At 39.8% G+C, this 13,539-nt stretch overlaps 1 protein-coding gene across 49 annotated transcripts in view; it reads right to left on the minus strand.

The window, feature by feature from the left end:
- The window catches only part of ANK2 (ankyrin 2), a 540,585-nt gene that overhangs the window by 205,372 nt on the left and 321,674 nt on the right, over positions 1-13,539 (minus strand). For all 49 annotated transcript variants that reach the window (XM_063458296.1, XM_063458304.1, XM_063458330.1 and 46 more), the window contains exons 3-4: positions 3,478-3,576; positions 1,603-1,701 (exon numbers count right to left, since the gene is read on the minus strand). In XM_063458296.1, coding sequence (XP_063314366.1) covers positions 1,603-1,701; positions 3,478-3,576 — 198 coding nt within the window. The remainder of the gene's footprint in view (positions 1-1,602; positions 1,702-3,477; positions 3,577-13,539) is intronic.

The following is a 13,539-nucleotide window of genomic DNA, read 5'->3' on the forward strand; positions in this document are numbered from 1 at the left end:
GAGGTTTGAGATTGGGATACATAAGGTGCAAACTGATATACAAAGTGGGGAATGGGAGATTGGGAGACACACAAGGTTGGGGTGGGGTCTGGAAAGTTATGTCAAAGTGTCATAAGGTGACAGCACAGGGAGGGTGGTGGGAATACACTGCTTGAGCTATTATGGCTCCTTTTACTCTTTTACATGAAGAACTGTTCAAATATAGACCCACCCGAGCTTGTCTAAGTTTTAAACAATGAAATATATCAGACTGAATATAAGGATCGGTAGGCCAGTATACTAGAGATGTGTTCACTTTGACAACTCACTTGTTTTGTTATCATCCTGGGCGAATTCATGCTTTCTGACTGCAGGGAGAATGTAACTTATACACCTTTCCAACAGAGTAAACATGCCATTTAGTGTATGCTTTTTGAAAACCGTAAGAAAACACAAAACGCCTGCTGAAGGCAATTTCTGTCTGCTGCTTATATGTCATCTCAGTAAGAGTTATATCATACTCTACTCCTACTCTATACATTTACTCTATTAGCTCCATTTCACAAAAGGTAATTTAATAGAACGTTTTCCACTTACACATCGTTAAAAAAAAACTCCTATCGGAAATATCAAAAAACACAGGGAAACATAAAGAAACAGTCCAGTAAGACAAACATGAATTGAAAATCCGCAATTGGTAATGAAGTAGTGTCAGTATGTGAGTAATTGTGCAGTGTATGTGCTCTATTATACACATGTTATAATTAGTTTATTGATCTGGTTGCTGCACATTGGGAAGCCAATAACACATAGATTTTCACCTTATTGACTATAATGGTAGGCTGTGACAAAGCTTTTAATAGTGTCTCCACTATCCTCTCTAATACTATGTATTTCAACACAAATAATAAAATGAAACACAAAAATAAAACCTCATGAGCTATTGCTCTGAAGATTTGTGCCGTCTACATCTGCTTTCTTTTCTATATTAGGATCTGGCAATTTGCCTTCATTAAAGGAACCATGAAATCTGGAATCAGGGAAATGTGAGGCCACCTTCCGTGAGCTGAAACTAAAGTGAAGCTTGGCCATGCAGCAAAAATATGATCCGAAACACTCAAGCACGTGTTGATCTGAATGGATAAAGGTTAAAAGAATATTTTACAATGGCTTTTCAAAAGCAGGAACCAAAAAAAGGTGTGTGATGGAGTACACCACATTTCTTGCATCAATAATTAGAGAAATATCTCACTGCGACAGTTTCTCCTAAAGATGGTGTAGCCAAGATCTGAGTTTAAGGTGGCATTTCCTGTTTTGCACATTTTATTAGATGCTAAATACATTTCTGCTGTATTAGGTAGGGAACTAGTGAGCTCTTTGATTCCCAGGCATCTTTAATTTAATGTTGGGATCTCTGTTTGGAAATCTAGAAAACATTCAGTGGCATAAATATACAACCTTGAGAAAATTCAAGATGGTTGCAATATGTTGAATTGCAACTTAATTGCTCCTTCAATTCCTACTACTGAATAATAAGCTATATAATGTTATGACCATCCTGGAAGCAATACAGCATAAAACTGTAACTCTAGTTTAAAAACAAACAAAAAAACACAGACTTACTTGAGACTGGGCATTAATATTGGCTCCTTCCTTAACCAGAATTTTCACCACGTCATTCTGACCAGCAAGCGATGCAATGTGTAGAGCTGTGTTTCCTTTCTGCAACACAAACAAATACACTATTCATAAAGTTTCCATTGGAGTAATAAAGCCATTTTAAAATACTTAGGACGAGGACAAGATATCCCATGAAGAACAAGACCAGGAAACAGCAGATTATTCTCAAGAAAAGAATTTGAGCTGGTAACTGTATCTAGACTCTCCAAAAAGCAAAATGTAAAACAGTTCTCTAAGCAAGAAATATTCAGAGAAAACAGAAGGAGAAAACAGGAGGAAAGTGTGATCCTATAGTCACAGTGTGACCACGAAAAGATAAACCTAGATAACAAGACCCAACATTTTTAAGCTCTGGAGAGGGGAGCAACCATGAACCTGCCTTTGTCCCATACCACTAACGTTAAGATGAAGCACCAGGCATATGTGAGATTGTGGACACACAGCATATCCATTAGAGGCTCCTATTCTCATTTAGTGAGATGTGACTACTAAACAGAGATCTTGGAACAGTGTAAGGCCCCATTGTGTGGTACTTTAGGGGGGTATCCCTTATTTTCTTCAGTAATAAGTCTTTTGTTGTAAAACAGTGCTTACAAAATGTACACAATCTCTGTGTAGTTGGTCATCATGCAACTCAGGACACTAGGTATAAATGATAGTTAAGGAAAGCATCAAAGAGGATCTCAATCCTTATTTACATATAATATGTTTAATGAGAGAAAAGGGCAGAGTGTATTAATGACTGAATTGGATTCAAGATGTATGCACTTAATTCCACAATAGAGCTAAAAACAGGAGTGCAAATTTAGACATTTAATTTTACTTTTCAGGCATCAATTATATATATTAATGAATCATATACCGGCTGGCTAGAACCTTACAACTGGGAAAGCCAGGTTTGAATCCCAGTCAGACCACCTCACCAGTAAGTGTCCTTGGGCAAGATACCTACCTCAAATTCTCAGTGATTGTAAGCTTGTTTGAGCAGGGTCTTCTTCATCTCTACATATCATCTATCTATAATTGCAAAGTGCTGCAGAATATGCTGTCACTATATAATTGCTAATAGTAGGAATGTAGGGGATATGTAAACATTAAAACCAGTATTCTATTTAATATAGGGCTCATGTGTATAACAATGTAAACCCTTGTATATGATGCCTTTATTGTATACTAATTAGCTTAATGAAGAGGTGTATAGATCATGCCCTTGGCATTCTCAATGCTCAATTATATACTGTTTATGAAGAGTTTAATAAACCTCACCACATCCATTTATTCTATAGCCAGAGGAGGTGTTACAAGAGCTGCAAAAACAAAGTTACTCCTAAATGAAAGAGAATTTAGCAGTGAGAATAAAGGGGTGTGAGAGATACAGCTAAACAGCTTCATTATGCTATACTTGTTTTGGTGCATGGAGTGTCCCTTAACCATTAACTGATGTTTCAAAAGATAAACAATAGTCCGCACAGACATGAGTAACCCTCAAATAAGTCACAGAGATAACAAAAAAATTGAAAAAAAGTGAACTTTTATTAGTAAAAAAAAAATATATGTAAACTATAAGTACATGGCATCAAACTATCATGGCAGCCCTCATAATTACTGCCGGTTGTACAGGTATGACATATACAAAGTACATGTTGTGTTGAAGTGGCATTAGGTTTTCAAGTATAAGCAGCAAACTTGGGGGGGGGGGGTGCTTTCTGAAACTGATTAATTAACTGATGTTCCTGTTGTATTACCTGTACTGTTGCTGTTTCCCTATATTTACTTTAGTATACATTGCCTTTAGATGACAATGTGTGGTGTAAATACCTTGGTTGCGGAGTCCACTGTGGATCCTCTTTCCAGCAATTCATGTACAAGGTCCATATGTCCCTCTTTAGCTGCAAGGTGCAAAGCGTTGAGTCCATTCTGAAAGGAAGAAATGAGAGCTGAAATAAAGGACGATACATACAACCTCAAACACTCTTTGGAAAAATCTTATGGCTGTATGTTATAATATATTATTTATATTATACTTATAGCGGCTCTGTCACCATATATACACTTTATCTAATCTCTTTCAATATTGCTCCCTCTATCACAATTTTTTTTTTTTTCTGAGAGCCCTAGATTTCATTAACTACATTAGAAAACATGAATTAACTACATTTGTCAACAGTCAAGTTGACAAAACTGGACAATAGGCAGAGCTTAAAGCAAGGCTCTGTTTCAGTTGCCATATAATATATTGACCCATTATCCACCAGTACAATCAATCCCACAGCAGAGCAAACAGCAGACATCATTGCAAAGGAGAGACAAATAGGAATAGAGGGACACCTGGAGCATGTATATTGCAGTAGAGACAAGAATTCATACGTAATACAGATTAAGGAGCAGCGCACGCATTAGAATACATTTGTTTGCTGAGAAAGATCACCTACCTCAGCAAACAAAAATGGGGATTCAGGTCCACCATATGGCAATATTGTGTTAAGCCCACCACTTATTGGTGGGTCACTAATTCCAACGTGGGAGACAAATTAAATGTTGCTAGTGCTAAATAAGCTAAAGTGTACCTAAATAATCTGTTATAAGAGCATTTTGAATATATATAATTCAAAATTAATGTGATAAACACAATTCAAATACATTCAGTGTCAAAACTAAACAATTAAATTAATAGTGCTTTGAGGTGTATACCCACAATACAGATCATATATCTGCTCTATGAAAATTATACTAAAAGTGACATTACTATCCAAAACTTCCTCCAATATATACATTCCTGTGGTCACCTCCAGAGAAGCCTCTAATGCTGGAGGACCTGAAGCCACTTGGTAGACAGCCAAAGAAGGCAGTATTAAGATTTACATTGCAGGACTAAGTGAGACTGGAACACTGCAACCAGACTATTCAATGAGATTAAATGGTCTGGGTACTTATAGTGTCCCTTTAAGGTATAAGGAGCATAAGGAAAGGAAAAAAAACAACATGACAGGGGAGCTTTAATAACACTGTGCATATTTAGTGATATAATACATTTAAAGGGATACTGTAGGCAGTGAAACCATTGTATCCCACTGAATTTGTTATAGTGCATGAAGTCCCATGGCACTGACCCTCCATTCAGTATTTAACCATTTTCAAGCAATTTAACACTTAAAGGGACACACTAGTACCCTGTGAGTGCCCCCACCCTCAGGTTCCCCCTTCAGCTACTCACCCTCCCCCCCCCCCCCCCCGCGCTCCCTTACCTCTCCTCCCCCGCCAACGTCAGCATCTTTATCTGACGTCACCGGCGCCAAATGCGCATGTGCAAAGTGTTTGTAGGAAAGCAATGCTCTGCGTGATTGAGGCAACGCTTTGCGTGATTCCAGACTGCCACTAGAGGCTGGCTTAACCCCAGATGTCTCAGAAACTGCTATGTTTACATCAGGCAGGGTTAACCCTAGAGGGACCTGACACCCAGACCACTTCATAGAGCTAAAGTGGTCTGGGTGACTATAGTGTCCCTTTAACCCCTTAAAGACACATGACATGTGTGACATGTCATGATTCCCTTTTATTCCAGAAGTTTGGTCCTTAAGGGGTTAAGAGTCTTTGGCTTCCCATAGCCCCATCCAAGACTCTTGTTGCTAAGGCAGATATTATACACTTTTTTGTGGCAATACTGATTCATACCTGCAATGGCACAGAGTTCAGATAAAAGTGATCATCATAGCCACCCACTGCTGCACAAGCTACTGCTTCGTCATTAGCCCAGCAGTGCAGAGGGGGTGGGTTGCTATGGACTCTTGTTTAGCATTAAAACACTAAAAATGGTTTAATACTGATTGGACAGTGCCAGAAGACTCCAGACACTATAACTACTTTAATGTAATGAAGCAGTTATGGTTCCTTTAAAAAGAACATCTTTGTTCCAGCCGGTAATTTCTACAACAGCAAAATGTGTGTGTTAATGTTAACTCCATGCCTCATTGTTGTCATATGATATCTATAATATTATTGACATTTGGGTTTCATTGCTTTGTAAAATCCAAAATCAAAATCACCATGCAGGCAGAGACATCAAGAGATGTCATAGTACGGGATATATGAGACACCCTCAAGAAATCTGCAGCATTATTGTTAAATTAATCATAGCTAACTAAACTTCCATGTTGTTCCTAATCATGCCCTCAAAAAATGGGCAAATAATTAAATCCTGGACTTCTCATTTGCCTGGAGGACTAGGCTGGCAGCCACAGTTGAAGACTATGGCATTGGTTATGGACTGAGAAGATGGGAATGTTTAAGTCATGGAATACTATAAAAAGGTAATACTATAAAAATATTATAGGTGGATTCCTGCCACCAAGATGATGCAAGCATTTTAGGTTAAATAGTAAGCACCTCATTATAGGCAGTTGCAGGTCAAATAAATGAATAGACATTCTATAGATCCTACCTCTCCCTTGAAAGAATCCCCGGCACTCATCTTCTTATTCATGCACTTTTGAAATCTACATAACTACAGCCATAACTCCACACCTGCACCCTTGACATCTGCATAGGTTCATCAAGACCTTCCATTTTGCCAAACTATTCATTCTGTTTCCAGAACCCCACCATATATCAGGATAAGTAAAATAGTGACCTACGTGAATATACCCCATCATACACACCTGGCATTTAGCCTGGCATTACACACCTGGCATTTAGCCAGGCAGAAACTTATTTTTCTTGATTCAATATTCTGAATTAGAAAAAGAAGTCCTGGAAAAAAGATACATTCATTCACCCTCCTCCCCCCCCAATGAAACATAATGGGACCCACTCTGCTTCCTTTTAGTGCCAGGATGGAATATATTATTGAGGATTTTAGTTCTTCTCACAAACTTATTGTGTCTGGCGTAAGTGACTGTTTGCAGAGGTTAGCTTACTAGTAGAGTGTTGCCTTTCTAAATAAGAAGGGGCCAAAAAACAAAAATACTTAAATAGCTCAAGTGCAGCTCTGGCGACCCCAGTACAATGCAGGAATTTAACAGCTTAAATACAACCACAGATATATAACAAGACAACCTTCAATGTCATTGCATACGGTTTAGGAGATACATGCACTAAACTGTATTTGCTTTTTAACTTTAACTACAGATGCCTTTAGGCATCATTAAATAAAGCACAGCCTTTACTTCTAAGTTAATGTGTTCATTCATTATACCAGTGAGCCTTTCCACATACTTCTATATATAAAAGGACACTTGAAGGTCATGCTATTAATATGCCATTAGAATGGACTAAACACATTTGTTCTGTGTATTTACAATTCCTTAGAAGTCGGTGTGCATTTCACTAGTCCTGACAACATTAATATACATCTAGTCTACTGTTATTGGTGGAAGGTCTATGTATTCGTGATTAAAAATACATGGCTCAATATAGACATATTCTCAAATTGTTTTGGACAGGTAGATTTATCAAGCTGATAAAACAGAGGCATGGGCACTTTTAGAAATATTTCACCTTAAAGGGACACTATAGTAACCCAGTGCTTGACAAATCCCAGACACCAGGTCGCCATGGTGACTAGAAATTTTGCCCTGGCGTCTGGGATTTGTCTGCCTTTTACCTAAAATGGCTTGCTGGGCAAACAATGGAGCCGGACGGCTGCCCGCCTGCTCTGTGAGCATTGTAGCCGGCTGCCCTGGGAGATGTGGAGGCGGCCGGCTCAGGAAACTGTGTTGCCGGCCCCCCACGGTAGCATGGAGAGGGCCAGCTTTGTAGCCAGTCGCCCGCGGGAGCATGGAGGCAGCCAGCTCAGGGAGCTTAGTAGCCCGCTGCCCACGAGAGCATAGAGGCGGCCAGCCTAGGGAGCTTTGTAGCTGCCGCGGGAGGTATTGAGGCGCAGGCTGGGGTAGCGCGTGAGGAAGCAGTCTTCCTGAAGTTCCTCTCTGCTCCCTCGCGCAGTATAATGATGCTGGGAGCCGGAATATGACATATGAGCAGAGAGGAACTTCAGGAAGACTGCTCCCTCGCACGCAGAAATATTAGCCCCACTGGACCCCATGGAAAGTCCACTCAGCTCTCCCAAAGGTAGGGAGGCTGGGTGGATTGGAATTAAAAATATAAATGTGTGAGTGTTAGAGAAAGTGTGTGTGTGTATGTCTGTATGTGTCTCTGTATGTCTGTCAATGTTTGTGTCTGTTTAGGTACCTGCCCCCCTCTGATCACGATTGGTGTTTTTACTTTCCCTTTTTCCCCACGCCATGCTTGTTTCACGGCTGCTTGTCCCACCTCCATAACTGAGATCTAAATGATCTCAGCTAAGAAAATGCTTTTCCATAGGGAAGCATTGGAAGGATATAACGCATGTTCTCTATTAACATTCAGCGCCTCCATGTAGAGCACTGACACATGGCTCTAGTGGCCGTCTGAGTGACTGTCACTAGAGGTCTTAGTAGGCAGCAATGTAAACGTTGTCTTTTCTCTGAAAAGGCAGCATTTACATTGAAAAGGCTACAGAAACAGGCTATAGGCACCAGAACAACTACATTAATCTGTAGTGGTTATAGGGACTATAGTGTCCCTTAAAAAAAACTGGCTCCTAAATTGTTTAGCTGGTTCCTAGATTTCAAACAAATTTGTTAAGCCCTGTGGTAACCAAAAAAATGTATCGTAATTAAGCAGTTTTGGTGTACAGATCACACCAGATCACTGCTCAATTATATGTCATTTAGGAGTTAAATAACGTTGATTATACAGCCCTAGTCGTACCTTCTTGCAAGTGAATTGAAAAGCCATACTAAACGCTTCATGTAAAGAGAGATCTCTTGTCTTATTTCACAGTCTGTTTAAATATGATTAAAGTTACATTTGCAGAGCAGGATATAAAATCTTCTAATATAAGTTAAAATCTGACTTGAAAATGTAAAAATTATTTTATGAAGGCTGTGTGAGTCACATCCAGGGGAGGTATGGCTAGGACTGCACAGACAGAAACAAAAGGATTCAACGACTAAATGGTAGAGAAATGAGCAGTGAGACTGCAGTGGTATTGTTAATACACCAACACTGCTTCAAAGTTGTTTTAATGCCTGTAGTATCCCTTTAATACATCTCAGTGAGTCTCAGCTATGAGCCTCCTGTTAGCTGTAGACTAGTCTGTGTAAAAAGAGCTGATAAAAATTATAAATCTACATATAAAACAATGGGCCTTCCAAGTGCCAAACATTGCCATGGCGAATTAACTTACAGAGCCATTTATTTGAAGAAATAATTATATAAACAAATGAAAAATGCGTATGGCATTAGATTGATGGATAAATACACATATAAACAGATGAATATATATGTACTTCTAGACAGTGCAACTCAAGCATGTGAAACTCAAAGTCTGGCATGGGCCACATAAACAAGGGGGCCGCAAAAAAATACCTTTCATTTTCATAGAAATGTAGATTTATTTTGAAAAAGTACAGTCAAAAAAAACCCCCAGTATCCCCCTCTACTAAACCACAGAACCCCCATCCCTTTACTAAATCCCAGTCCTCCTCTCCCCTTTACTAAACCACAGCACCCCCCTCTACCACCCTGTGCCAAATCTGATCCTCCCGCTGACACATACACATACTCACAGACACACAGACACACTGCACACACACAGACACACACACTTACTGACAGACACACACACTCACTCACTGACAGACAGACACGCACACACACACACACTCACTGACAGACAGACAGACAGACACATACATACTCACTGACAGACACACACACACTCACACACTTGCACATTATTGCACACACATACTTTTCTTTATTGCTCCCTACCTTTTGGAGTTGGTGTGGGGCATCTCCCTGGGGTCCTTCTGTCTGCTCCTCACTGCTCCTGCGCGGTTTAGTGATGCCGGAATATGACATCATATTCTGGCGCCCAGCTTCACTAAAGACAGCGAGGGAGCAGTGAGAAGCAGGAACACTGAGCTCCCTCGCTGGCTCTCCTCTTCCGGGCAGGTAAGTTTTAGCAGAGTAGGCACCTGCAATGTGGGGAAGCAGGTGCCTACTCTGCTTTAACACCAAGCATGCACTCGCGGCTCCCCGGGCTGCAAAGATGGTCCTTGTGTGCCGCGAGTTTGACATGCTTGGTGTAGGTAAACATCAGACAGACAGACAGACATATAGTTCCTAGATTTCAAACAAATTTGTCAAGCCCTGTAGGACTGATCAGCCATAGCATTAAAACCACTGACAGGTGAAGTGAAAAGTATTTCTTTAATTTATTGTGTTGGTAGCAAGAAAAATAAGCAAGCAAAATATCTGAGTGACTTTGACAAGGGCTAAATAGCACTGGCTAGACGACTGGGTCAGAGCATCTCTAAAACAGCCTTGTGGGGTGTTCCCGCTATGCATTAGTTAGTACCTACTATAAGTGGTGCAAGGAAGGACAACCGATGAACAGGCGTCATGGGTACCCAATGCACATTGATGCACGTGGATGTGAAGGCTAGCCTGTCTGGGCCGATCTTAACTTGCTGAAAAATTTAATGCTGGCCATAATTGAAAGGTGTCTAAACCCACAGTGCATCACAGTTTGCTGCATATGGGACTGTGTAGCCCCAGACTGGTCAGAGTGCCCATGATGACTCCTGTCCACCGCCAAGAGTACATACAAATACACAAAAATAAGTCCTGCGCCCAAACTCCCTGGGCGGCAGAAACGACCATAGCATACATCAGTTACCTGCACACTAGCCCAAATCCCTATGCATATTTAAATAAATGTAAGTTATTTAGGAACTCCATGGCCATTAGATGCAAGACCACCTGCCATGTCAAGGCAAACCTCTTAGGTGGGTCCTACACTAACAATTCACCTTGCTTCCTTGAGCTTCAGGCAAAGAAATCTCTGAGACAGAAAGTGGTATTTTTCTAAACCCCTACATACTTATTAATGGCTTGTACCTAATGGCTATTGAAGTTACTAAATAACCTCTATTTATTTAAATATACATAAGGATTTGGGCAAGGTAACACTTTTTTTTCTTTAGATAAATAGACATACACATAGACAGGTAAACCGATGGATATATATGTTATTACAGACAGTGCAAATAAACAGACAGATACAAACATCCAGGTTATTAGATTGATTGATAGACAGAAGATAAAAATGTGATGGGAAAGAATATCTACAAATAATTCCTTTGCAATTGGATACGTTGTGAGTATTATAAAAGGTATTGGTCGGCAGTTGTCCCTTATCAATATACAGGTATGTGGAGCACAATGTATCACTGACCATCTACTTGTTAATAGCAGAGCTGCCCCAGACTGCTCCCCCTTGCCCAATGGCCCAACTAGAATTAAGAAATCTTGCATTGAGCCTCTTACAGCTGCAGCACATCTCCAAGTATTACATTCAAGTCTGCCTGAGGCTCACAAAATTCTAATCTAAACCACTTCAATATTAAGACATCACACCAGGCTCACTCTAGGCATGTGCCTAGACGTTATCTCTTTGCCTGAGGGAAATATAATGTGCATACAAATACTATAGATTTAATTGTGTGTGTAATAGTCATGTTATATATGTATGTAAGACTATCAATAACTATCAATAACAAGTACCTATATACAAATATATTAAAATATATTGTAATCTTTTTTTAAGACAGCATTATTTTTCTGAGAGTTTTAATATTTTTAGATTTGTTTCTCAAAACTTGATCATACACGAATGTGTTTGGAACCTGCATTTGCTAGCTAAGTCTCATGGAAGTTTCAAATCAACCACACCTCCCAACATTTCAAATGGACGCAGAGAGACACTTTAATTCTAGGGGTGTGATTAAGTGTGTGGCCAGGGGTGGGAATGTCCAGAGAAAATGTAAGTGACTTACTAATACTTAAAATATGCCATTTAGCACATGAACACTGTATACTACTCAAAGCACAGACTGATTTCTAAACACATTTACTGCAGTTTAAAGACACATTACTGATTACTGTATTATTGCTGTGGAGCTCTGCAATAACAATATGGAGGTCCAAGACAATAGGGAAATTAGGATGGAAAATATTGATTTGGGCACTGCATAGAGACATTTGGGTATGGACCATTTACAGTTGGTATGCAGCAGGTTATCAATATTTTGAATTTAAATGCATTGCCACCCCACCCCACGCAATATGCTGAATGTATTTTCTGTGCGATGTGATGTTGGAGTACTTGTTGATAATAATGTCTTAGTGCGTGGCACCATAAACAAATATCCTAATGCAGATGAAAGGCTAGGTTTCCTGTACCAGTTTCTTGGTAATTACAAAGAGGTTAATGGTAATTTCACAGTAAAGCACATTAATAGCATTTTCCATGGTTACCAGGCAACATGAAATCCAAAGTATTCTCAGTTTCCAGTCTTCTGTAAACTGACAGTGTTCAATAAAACAATAAATTGTGCCCCCATCTCTCTAATCTGCACACAAGGAAATGGAGCGTCTGTTGCACCTGCACTAAACGCTGCAGTCTAATTACATTAGACGGGGTAATTATGGTCATTCATGTCTGAGAAATTAAAAAATAAACAAGCATCAGTGTGCCGATAGGACAACAGCACAAATGTTTAATAATAGCATAGGACATTTATAAACTGGTTTTATACACAAAGGTCTCTCTTCTGAATTAATATTTTATTTTTCATTAGATTTTTGGTTAGGCAAGAACCATCTCAATATCCCAAATGTCGGCAAATTAATTATTCAGGTGACCCACAAGGAGGATTATATGGCCCTATACACATTTTCAAACAATAAACCTGTTCTATAGCTCTGCAGAATATCATGGTAAGCAGAATCTTTTTTTTTTTTTTTTGTAAATCTTTATTTTTGGTCGTGCATGAGAATACAATGCAAACCGCAATACCACAACAGCAAATGCAGGTGTTCATTAAATACACAATGAAACAGTGAGCGATAACACTGCGTTTCATTTCGACTAAACAGCATGGTATTTTGTGTTAAAAGTATAGTAGCTAAACTGCGCTTTTTCAATTGTATGAGTAGGAAAAGTAGTCAGCAGAGAGACAAAGCGGCATGAGATAAGAATCTGCTTATACTGACTGACTATACGAGGGGTGTGAACAAATGTATATGATTTAGTACATGCTGGGCTTATTAGTAAAAATGATTAAGCGTAACTAGGAAGCATGTTAGGTAGGTATGATGATTCATGTTAGGCTGTAGTGTGTGTAGCATCTGGTAACGATTACTGAGCGTTACGGTAAGGACAATGGTGAAATATCAATGCCAACTCTCTATGATGTCCCTGGGTAGAACAAAAATATACAACGTTGGCACATGCTGAGCTAATTAGTAAAATGGTTAAAGGGACACTAGTCACCCAGACCACTTCAGCTCAATGAAGTGGTCTGGGTGCCAGGTCCGCCAGGTTTTAACCCTTCAGATGGAAACATAGCAGTTTCAGAGAAACTGCTATGTTTACATTGCAGGGTTAATCCAGCCTCTAGTGGCTGTCTTCCTGACAGCCGCTAGAGGCGCTTCTGCATGGCTGGATGCGAAATTCTCATCCAGCGTGCAGAACGTCCATAGGAAAGCATTGAGAAATGCTTTCCTAGCTCTTGTCGTGCATGTGCATTCCGGTCCACTCGGGAGCTGATGTCGGTGGGAGAGGAGAGGTCACCAGCGTTGAGGGACCCGGCGCTGGATCAAAGTAAGTAGCTGAAGGGGTTTTAACCCCTTCAGTGCCAAGGGAGGGGTGCCCTGAGGGTGGTCCTAAGGAGTATATAGTATCAGGAAAACTAGTTTGTTTTTCTGACACTATAGTGATCCTTTAAGCTTTGTCAAGTCTCTTTCTATGGAGGATCCTTGGGGAATCCTACATAG

The sequence above is a fragment of the Pelobates fuscus genome, chromosome 6 (genome assembly GCF_036172605.1).
Source record: "Pelobates fuscus isolate aPelFus1 chromosome 6, aPelFus1.pri, whole genome shotgun sequence".
In the NCBI taxonomy this organism is placed as follows: domain Eukaryota; kingdom Metazoa; phylum Chordata; class Amphibia; order Anura; family Pelobatidae; genus Pelobates; species Pelobates fuscus.